The 10,810-nt window shown below is 40.3% G+C and overlaps 1 protein-coding gene across 1 annotated transcript; it reads left to right on the top strand.

Annotated features, from left to right (window-relative positions):
* Positions 1 to 275: 275 nt before the first annotated feature.
* RDM1 (RAD52 motif containing 1) lies at positions 276 to 10,461 on the top strand. The gene is made up of 7 exons (XM_075278649.1): positions 276 to 374; positions 4,373 to 4,552; positions 5,750 to 5,872; positions 7,355 to 7,514; positions 9,079 to 9,177; positions 9,929 to 10,017; positions 10,348 to 10,461. Exons 1-7 carry the CDS (start codon positions 276 to 278, stop codon positions 10,444 to 10,446), a joined length of 849 nt encoding a protein of 282 aa, XP_075134750.1. The 3' UTR covers positions 10,447 to 10,461.
* Positions 10,462 to 10,810: the final 349 nt, after the last annotated feature.

The raw sequence follows: 10,810 nt of genomic DNA, 5'->3' as shown, positions 1-10,810 counted from the left end.
TATTACTATTAGGAACGGTATCTGCTGCATGTAATGTGGCATATACGTCTTATATACTTCATGACACATAAGCTCATATAGCCACACGTACCCGCAAACTGTAATAAATATCTACTGCCCAAATCTAAGATGGCCGCTATCACTTCATCGTCATTAATGACGACACGTTTATTGCGGTCACATGACAATACTATGCGCTGATTCGCTTAATGTAGAAATAGGCGGGGCCTAGGTTTTCGCGGCGCTTACGAGCTCGGTGTTATGAGGTGTCGGTCATGGAGCCCGAGGTTGTGACGTTCACGATCCCCGTAGAGAGTAATAAGATCGTGTTTGTGTGGAACATCACCGCGCAGCTACCGGAGGCGTACATTTACGTGAGTGTGGTCTACGTGTACGTGCGGCTATTGCCATGGTGCTGTGTATACAGAGACTGGCACGTTCACGTGTAAGGCGGAGTATACATACACACTGCAGGGGGCTGAGGGGAAACTGACATTTTCTACCCCCTCCTTCCTGAACTATAACTTTTTTTTTTAATTTTTGCTGGAAATAAAATGGGGACGAATTGGAGGAACACTATGTTGTGTTGTGTGTACAGTGCTCACTCTGCAGCCAGCTCACATGTTACCTGTAATATATTTCTATGTACGGGGCTGCGGAAAGGTTTTTTTTTTTTTTTTTTCTCTACAAAACCAGGTGTAGTTGTTCTTCATTTTGTATTTCCGGGGTCTGATCATTGTAACAGCCCTATACTTCTATTACAGACTGAGTAGCGCGACCTGTAATACAAGTAATGACAAACCTGGGAGCCTTCAATAGTCTCCTGGATCTCAATCCCAGACATGATTGTCTACACCAAAATTTCCACATCCCATTATTATATATATATATATATATATATATATATATATATATATATATATATATATATATGGGTTAATAAGTGCACCCAAATACCTTTAGCAGTGTTTTTAGTGATTTCTTGCATTTCCCTGGGAGCTCCTGGTATCCTCATTTATTTACATGGGTAGCTTCCTGCTGTCCTATCTTACAACTACCATGATACATTCATCTTCACTCAGCTCCTCTCCTCCCTCTATGTAGCCTGCAGAAGAAATAACAATTTTTTGTAATGCATTGTATTAGTGTTTATACTCCCTGGGGTTCAAGGGAGTCTATGCAATAAATAGTAAAAAAAAATATATAAAAAATGAAACTTATTAAAAACTGAATTCAGCGCACTGTCGGCTTTCCCAATCTGTGCCCCAGGTAAAGAGCTGTCGGTCCCGCTACCGTAGCGCTTTACAGTCAGAAGGGCGTTCCTGTCAGCCAGTCAGGGACGCCCTTCTCCACAGCAGAGCCTATCGCACTGTACAATGAGTGGGGAGGAACGCCCCCTCCCCTCCTGATAATACTTGTCTATGGACGAACACTGTGAGAGAGAGGGAGCGTTCCTCCCCGCTCATACTGCACAGTGCTATAGGCGCTGCTGTGGAGAAGGACGTTCTTGACTGACTGTCAGGAACACCCTTCTGACCAGCACCTAAAGCTCTTTACCTGGGGCACAGATCGGGAAAGCCGATAGTGCACTGAATTCAGCGCACTGTCGGCTTTCCAGCAGTATATAACACCACATGTGCCCAAATCCATGAAAGGTCCTCTTTAAATACTGTAAAACGCTTACACATTAGGCATCCCTGTGTCCAAAAATGTCCGCTCTACACATCTATAAAAATATTTTTTCCCATTCTGTAAATGTCATAGCGGGGGGAAAAAAGTCAAGGGGAAAAAGTAGAGTGCCAAAACGCTGGTTTTTGTTTTGTTTTTTTTTTTCAATGCTTTGCCTCTGATAACAATTTGAATAAAAAGTGATCAAAACAATAGCAATTCCCCAAAATGGTATAACTGAAAAGTACACCCAACCCCACAAAAAAAAGACACCCTATGCATCCCCATACATGGAAATATATAAAAAAAAAAGTTACGCTTGTCAGAATATGGCGCAGTTTTGGATTTTTAAAGGGGAAAAATGTAAATAAAACCATATAAATTTGTTATCCTCAGTATTGTACTGAGACATACAGTAGAATACAGGTGACATGTCACTTTGGCTGCACAGTGAATGCTGTAAAAATGAATCCCGTAAGAAAATCGCACAAATGCATTTTTTTTCTTCAAATCCCCCCATTCTGAATATTTTTCCAGCTTCCCAGTACATTGTACAGAATAATAAATGGCGGCATCACAAACAAAAATTTGTCCCACAAAGATGAAGACCTCATATGGCCTTGAGAGCGGAGAAATAAAAAAGTTGTGGATTTGGAAAGGGGGGGGGAAGAGTCAAAAATGAAAAATTAAAAAATCAAAAAATGCCATCAGCAGGAAGGGGTTAAAGGGGTTTTCCGTTTTTGCCTGGACAACACCTTTTAATATACAGACTACCCTTCGTCTTGATAGTGTTAAACCCCCTTTAACGTTTTTTTTCCTCGTCTAGAAACGAGCTGTAATGTTATGCTGTGCATGTAAATTCAAGATATAATTTATTCTCCAATAATTAGTTTACGATGTTGCTATTTAAATGGTGCGATGTTTAGTTATTTTTAGTTTAGATAGGGGTTACCGACTGCTAAGACCATTATGTGAGAAGAATTTATATATACGGTATATGCATATTGTATGATTTCTGATCCTATAAAATATTAGAAATGTGAAGCAGACCTCCCCTTTTAAATGAAACCAGTCAGCAAGTTTTGGACACTAAACCACCAACCAATATGTCCTTTTGCACTGGTGGTGGGGTTTTTTGTTGTTTTTTTTTGCCTCTAACATTCGGATAGAAGATGCTGTCCATGTCGGGCTCCTCTTCGGTGCTTCTGTGGGAAAGTCTTAGTCAGTACAACTGTTTTCTTTCTCTCTGACTTCAGTAAAAGGAAAATGTTCGTTGTTGTACCGTGTTAGCCAGTGGGTTGGAAATATAACTATGAACTATTCAACCAATTCCATCCCACCATCAACCTGACGCTCAATCACTCCTTCTCGGAAATAAACTTCCTAGACACAGTCATCAAGATGCAGGACAACAAAATTGAGACATCACTGTATCGGAAGCCGATTGACCGACCAACCTACCTAGGATGGGATAGCTTTCATCCGAAACACATAAAGAACTCCATTGTATACAGCCAGGCCATCGCATATGTTCTAACCCTGCAGATAGAGAAGAACACCTCGGAGTCCTCAGAGACACATTCTTGAGGCAGGGTTACCATCCAAGAACAATTGATAACCAAATCACCAGAGCCACTAGGATACCAAGATCGGAGTTATTAAGATACAACACCAAAAAGGAGAACAATCGAGTGCCCCTGGTTGTCACATATAACCCACACCTGGAGACGCTGAGAGGTATCACACGCAAACTACATCCACTACTGCAAAAAGACAACTGTCTAACATCCATATTTCCAGGTCCCCCTCTCCTATGCTACAGACAGCCACCAAACCTCAGGAATATGGTGGTCAGTAGCTCATTATCATCCCCAACTAACACAGGAACATTTCCATGTGGAAATAAGAGGTGAAAAACCTGCCCCCACATACTGACCACTGACAGGATAGAGATACCAAACTCGAACAAGGAATATAAAATTCCAGGTGCCTTCACCTGCAGCACTTCCAATGTAGTGTATTTAATTATGTGTACCAAATGTTCCACTGATAATCTGTATGTTGGAGAGATCGGACAGCAGCTTAGAACGTGTATGAACTCACATCGCCATACAATTAAAGAACAAAGGATTGACCTTCCTGTGTCAAAACATTTTTGCAGTGGGGATCACAACATTACCAATGACATGAAAATTCTGGTTTTGAGAGGGAATTTCAGATCAAAGAGAGAACGGCGTATACATGAGTATAAGTTCATGACACTGCTTCAGACACTAGTGTGGACTTAATGCATCACAGGGGTTCATGTCTTTTTACAGTAACCTGTGAACTGATAAGGACCTGTAAGTGTTTACATTGTCTCTACCAATTACTAACAACCCCCCCCCCCCTTCCTCCTGAACTCTAACACCTTTTGCGCCTGCTCTGTATATATATATATATATATATATATATATATGCATCCTTCAAAAATGTTTTTAAATTTACTTTGAGAAAGGAGCCAAGCGTTCCGAAACGTTAGCCATTTGTCATCATTATGAGTTAGCCATTAAAAAGGTATCAACTACTGAAGATTGCCAAGTTTTCGTGTTTTTTATATCTCTAACTTCAGGAATAGGAGTCTGCAGTGTGGCTTTATGGATCAAGTACTTGATGTTAATGTTATTTTATGAGCTCTTTCCTTATGCATATTTCTTTTTTGTAGTGCTCCTTGCAAAATGTATTTTCTCAGTTTGGTCCTCTCTACTCAATGAAGCTGTTACCAAATGCTAGTGTGGCAGAGCCAGGTTACTATGCTGTCATCAAATACTTCTCATCCCAAAGTGCCAAGAGTGCACAGGCCACATGTGACAAGAAGAATCTTTTCCAGGATACTCCTGTGAAGGTAAATTGGTGGTGGTTTACACTCTGACACTCTTCACTCCTACATAATCATCTCATGGTTGTTATATATTTAGAATATTATATCTGACATGATAAATGTTAGGCACAGTTCACATCTGTGTTCGGTAATCCGTTCGGGAAGTCTGCATGGGGGCCCCCTCCCGAATGGAATATCGACCATATTGACGAGCGGTGAGCAGTGAAAGCACATGGACCCCATAGACTATAATGGGTCTCCGCACGAGTCATGCGGAGAGGAAAGTAGCTCATGAAGTTCTTTCTTTCCGCATGTTCCGTGCGGAAAGCACATGGACCCTATTATATTCTATTGGGTCCATGTGCTTTCAAAAGCTCATCCCTTGACAATGCGTCCAGTAGTCCATTCGGGGGGTCCTCATGCAGACTCCCCGAAAGGATTATTGAACGTAGATGTGAACCAGACCTTCTATATATACACAGTATTTTTAGAGATAGAGATATTTCTATATATATATATAATCATAACAGCATATAGTTTGCAATCCATAGAAAGCCTGTACATCAACCTGTAGTCTAAGGATCTGCAGTAAAGAAGATTGCAAATTCCACCTTCTTCCTAGAATGATCTAGCATGTAATGCAAATATTTACCTATAGTTACCTATACATATATAGATGTAGTTTGCAAAAATGCTGAGCACTTGTATAAATGCATTACATTTATTTTCTCAATTCCTGGATTTCTGGTCTGAATTATAATCCAGAGCGCCATTCACTATTCTGATGGCTGTCATTAAAACGTGTTAACGAGTTTGTTGACAGACTCCCCAACAGTTTACCTAAGTCCCTGTAGTAGCTCATTTGCATATCCATGAAACACATTTATTAATTAATGTAGTGTAGAGGGGTACTTTGTTTTTCCCCAAATCAGCTCACTGGTGTAAATATCTCTTCTCAGAATCGGATCACCAGAGCTAGTTCTGTCTAGACAGCTCAGCTAAATATTTGCAATGCTGAGAGCTTTGGGCTGTTTAGCCTGCAGAACTGTGAATGCAGCTCTGGAGTATAATGCCAGCTATTACTGAAGATCAGTGCATGATAAGTAATGTTGTATTGCTCTGCATTTAAACAGAGTAGCGAGTGCAACACTTGAGTATAATACAGGACCAGTACAGGTTAAGAAATGTAATTTACGGAAGTCTGCTTTTTCCTGTACGTAGGTGCAAATGTGCGTCAAGCAAAAAGGATTTCCATATAAGTCTCTGGAACTGTACAGCCACAAATGTCAGGAGCTGGCCAACTACTACCTGGGGTTTAATGGCTGGTCCAAAAGGATAATTGCTGTGAGTAATTGCTAACCTACTTGTATTATACAGGCAACTCATTTATATGAATGGACATTGTAATGCTTGGGTTTCTCTGCTTCCGATACTGCAAGGTCTCCACTGCTTGCTGGTGGTCAGTTGTTAGTTTAGTACTTCACAATCTACTTTCCTGTCTGCATAACGTGCGGAGATCTCTTGGCAAGCATACAGACTCCATTATAGTCTATGGGGTCCGTGTGCTTTCACTGCATACCGCTTGCAAATGCGTTCGGTAGTCCATTCGGGGGTTCCCATGCAGACTCCGCGAACGGATTACCAAACGCAGATGTGAACTAAGGGTAAGCCCTACAATTCTCATCCATTTTATTTACATGGTCTAGTTCAGATCTGCATGGCTTTGAGTGCTGTCCCCAGTATGTGGAATTTTCTACTGTTTGACATTATACATTAGTTAGTATCTATTAGTACTAGTATCTATTTATTTTTGTTCCTTTTTTATTTATGCAGATTTTGCTGTGTTTCTTTCGATGGCTCGGAATTGATACATTAGAAAGAAGTACAAGTCCTTCCTATATATTTACCATTCATTTTAAGTCCACTGCTGGATTGGGCTCAAAAACAAGTTCTGCAAAAGAAAAATCTTCACTGAAACTTCATGGGGGGGTTAAGACTGTTATTTCCTATTTCAGTCTTGATCCATTTCCCCACTGTAGCAAGTTGCATCTGCATTAAGAATATCCAGCCTTTTAATAATTCATGTGTTCCACAGAAGGTCTCATGTGCCAGAAATGAAATCTACACTAGTCAGGGCCCAAATTAAATGTAGGTCAATCTCGTTTTCTGGTGTGGTGTGAAATGCAGTTTATTGTGGATCACTTACTGACCGGGGATGTGATCCTGCATCTTTATTTATATTTCCCTTGCCAATACAAAATCCTGGTCCTCTATACAAAATGAATCTGCCAGAAACTGGAGAGATACAGGCTGCATACCACTACTCTAGCAAAATCATCTAATACAGGCAGAGGTCACAAATGCATTTTATTTCATGGGGTTAGTGGAATATGTGCATGGAGAGCTGTTGATGTGGATCCCATCCACATAGCAATGCATTCTAAAAAGGATATCTGGAGATGTTATCCAGCTTTTCTAGGCTCTCAAAGGACTAGTATGCCTTTTTTATGCAGTCATAATCCTTCATTCCAATATTGCAATACAGTTATGAAAATTTGCCACTTAGGTGGATAACAACTGACTTTATTGGTTGTTTTTCAGCTTTTCCAAAATTTTTTGAAGTTAGTGATACGAGGATGTATATGAACTAGTGATGCTCGTCCATTGCTCCATACAGCTCCCCAGGTCTACATTCTATTGACTGAGCCCCCATCAGTCTACATTTATCACTTACCTAGTGTTTCTGGCTTGACTACCCTGTCCGTGTGTGGATGGAGAAATTGAGTAAATGCAGAATAATTTCTTTTTTTTTTTTTTTATGTTCAGCTACAGAATATCTCTGGCTTGGATGATGACTCTGAGGAAGAATCAGAAAAACATCAGACAAAACTAAGATACTTATGTGTTGTGGAAGTGACCATTCCTCAACATGGAGTTAGCAGCAGAGGTGTTGGAGTTGCAGAAGCAAGAATTGAGAAACCGAATGGTTAGTGTTAATAATTGTGGACTGTATACATAGAAATTCTTTTTGATATCTGGGATTGGGGTTAAAGGAAGTCTGCCACCAGTGAAATACCGTATTTTCCGGACTATAAGGCGCACATAAAAACCTACGATTTCCTCAGAAATCGTAAGTGCCGCTTCCATACATACATAAAAGGCACCGTAAAAGTTATATTAAACAACCCCCCCGTTTTAAAATAAAACCCTGAAACAGAATGTGAAACTTACCGAACGGTGCAGGGTGGGCGGGCATTCAGGCCTCCTCTTCCTCCGATGTTCCGTCCTCCTCCTCCGGCGCTCGCGAACTGATAATGGCCTGGGCGCATGCGCAGTATCATAGTGCTTCTACTACGGCTACTGCGCATGCGCCCAGGCCATTATCAGTTCGCGAGCGCCGGAGGAGGAGGAGGGAACATCGGAGGAAGAGGAGGCCTGAATGCCCGCCCACCCTGCACCGTTCGGTAAGTTTCACATTCTGTTTCAGGGTTTTATTTTAAAACGGGGGGGGGTAGTTTAATATAACTTTTACGGTGGGGCTCTATCAGCATGATTTTGCTGATAGAGCCCCTTTAACTCCTCGCCTGCCGAGCGCTTCCAATAGAAGCGGCTGGCACGTGGGGGGTTAAGCGGCCGCTGGCAAAGTCTGCGTGCCGCCGCTTTCAATAACATATAAGGCGCACCGGACTGCGGCTTATAGTCCGGTGCGCCCTATATATGAACCGAGATGGACTATAAGGCGCTCATGGGCAATGCGCCTTATAGTCCAGTGCGCCTTATAGTTCGTAAAATACGGTAGGTTACAGTGGTTGTCTGTGTAAACATTTTATATTTTAAATTGGTTGGGGGAGGGGAAAAATATCATACACTCCCCCGCCCCCTTTATAATTGCAGATTGCTGAATTTTTTTTAAAACCATAACTAAAATAAATAAAATGTGTTTCAGGGATATGCAAATGAGCTACAACAGCATATCAGAGCCTAGATGGGCTTCTTTCCCAAGGCTGCCTTCCACAGTGCCTTGAAAAATTATTCATATCATTTGAACTGCCGTTTAGGCGCTCTCCATCCAATCTGGCTGAGCTTAAGCTGTTTTGCAAAGAAGAATTGGCAAAAATCTCAGTCTCAAGATGCACAAAAGAAAACCCATAAGACTTGCACCACAAGGTGGCTCTACAAAGTCTTGATATGCCGAAGCTAAAGACTTTTTCACGTCATGTCTGTTTGTTTGATTAAAATTTTCATTCCAGTTCACAATTATCTGCTACTTTGTGTTGGCTATCATTTAAAATCTCATTAAAATACATTTAATTTTGTGGTTGTAAGTTGAAAGTTCAAGGGGGTATGAATACTTTTGCAAGGCACTGTTGATGTTCTGTTGATGTCTTAGTAATTGTATTCAATACAGCAAATGACTGTGATTCCAGATAGATAGATGGATAGTTGTGCTGTAGCTTGTGTTAAGTGGTTTAAGTCACACTTGTAGCTTTATAATTGCAGGTGGCTCCATTGTATTTATGTATGTATGTATGTATGTATGTATTTTTCAGATCCACTGGAATTGATATCAAAGTCTGGGAAAGCACAGAAGTATTGTGAGCAAAGGGCTGTGTCTAATGCCTTCCAGAAGATCCTGTTGGTTGTTTTTGGTAATGATTATTACATTCCTTTTTAGATCTTTAACATTGTATAATTTTAATTAGGTTCTCAATAAAGAAATTGATGGCTTATCACTAAATTATACCACTAATGCCCAATATATGGGTTCTAGTGTAGGCACAGTGACCCCAGCACCAGTCACTTGAATAGAGTGACTGCAGTGCTGGAAAGTACTGGGCCCATTGTCTCTTCTTGTCATTTCCCAGAGATCATATGGTTGTCCTTTAAAAGGAGCCTGTCACCTGGTTGATTCGTATTTAAACAAGGCTCTATTCAGATCACTTTTTTTTTTTTTTTTTTCTCAGATGGAGAAAAACTGCCCTATCCCTGGGCTCTCCTGCATGTAAACCCTTTTTCCTCATGACATGACAATTTGGAGTGACTAAACTGCCCTCAGTTACCCAGATACCTCATTTACATATTGTTAAAAAGAAAATCTCAGTGACTGAGGCACATGTTATCATAGGAAGAATGTTGTTACATTCACCCTGGTGACAGACTCCCTGTAAATCTCCATATAACCCATGTTGTAGCTATGACGTCAGTCCTTACTGTTAATGTTAGAAGTATTAAGAGGGCTCCCTTGAGGGAATTTATTTTTTTCCACATTGGTAATGGAAGGGTATTGCCCCACTCTTCTTGGTACCTGTGAGACATGAGAAGGCTATGAAGTTACATTATTAACCCTGACCAGAAACTAGTACAATTGCACAGCTTTTATGTGTCTGTCTTTCACTTTAGATGGTGGTAAAGTTGCTGTTGAATATGTTCCGTGTGAAGATGATACAGTGGACTGTCTAACAGAAGAAGAACTTCAAGGGCTTATTCAGGTATGAAAGTGTATCACATCTTCTGTATTCATCATTAAAATACTTATGTTTTTACCTGTGTCATAATGATTTATGTCCTGTATGCACAGCAGCATGGAATAGAAGTCAAAGCATCAAATACAACTGTAGCTCAGATGAGGTGAACTCCTAGCTTCATAATCACTTTTAATGGCTCAAACATGGCTGTGTCAATAAGCCCATAATCTGACTGTGACTGTTCCATGTTACCTGTGAATCACTTAAACATTGCTTTAGCTTAATTCGTGTCGTCTTCTCTGCCCATTTTGTAATTCAACGTTTCCTAATTGTTGTACGTGTTCTGTGTTGCAGGTAAATGATTTCACTTGGACTCCACTGGATCCAGGAGATGAAGATGAAGAAGACTGGGCAGAACTCACCTTTCATGAGGACAGTTTGGTAGATTTATAAGTGTTTCACCTTTCCATAATTTATTATAACTTTTTTTTTTTTTAACAAAGTAATTTTTCTTGAAATTTTTACTAAAGAATGTGGTACAAACAAATAGACACATACAATATGAAATATTAATCCAAGCAACAATGAAATGTATCAAACAAAGGAGAGAATGGGGGGGAGATAAGGGCAGGGAGTCACAGACCAAGAAGGATACAGTAGGAGTTCCAAGACGACCCATAATTTATTTTTGTAATTTGTATTTACGTTAAAAGTGTAATATTGTTTTGTAAAATGTATTTTTGTGCAATTTTTTTTTGTCTTCTTAATAAAATAATACATTCTACTCCTTGATTGTAGAAGTCAGTGTACTGGCAGA

Source organism: Leptodactylus fuscus, chromosome 6 (assembly GCF_031893055.1).
Source record: "Leptodactylus fuscus isolate aLepFus1 chromosome 6, aLepFus1.hap2, whole genome shotgun sequence".
Classification (NCBI taxonomy): Eukaryota; Metazoa; Chordata; class Amphibia; order Anura; family Leptodactylidae; genus Leptodactylus; species Leptodactylus fuscus.
This window is presented reverse-complemented; position numbering and strand designations above follow the sequence as displayed.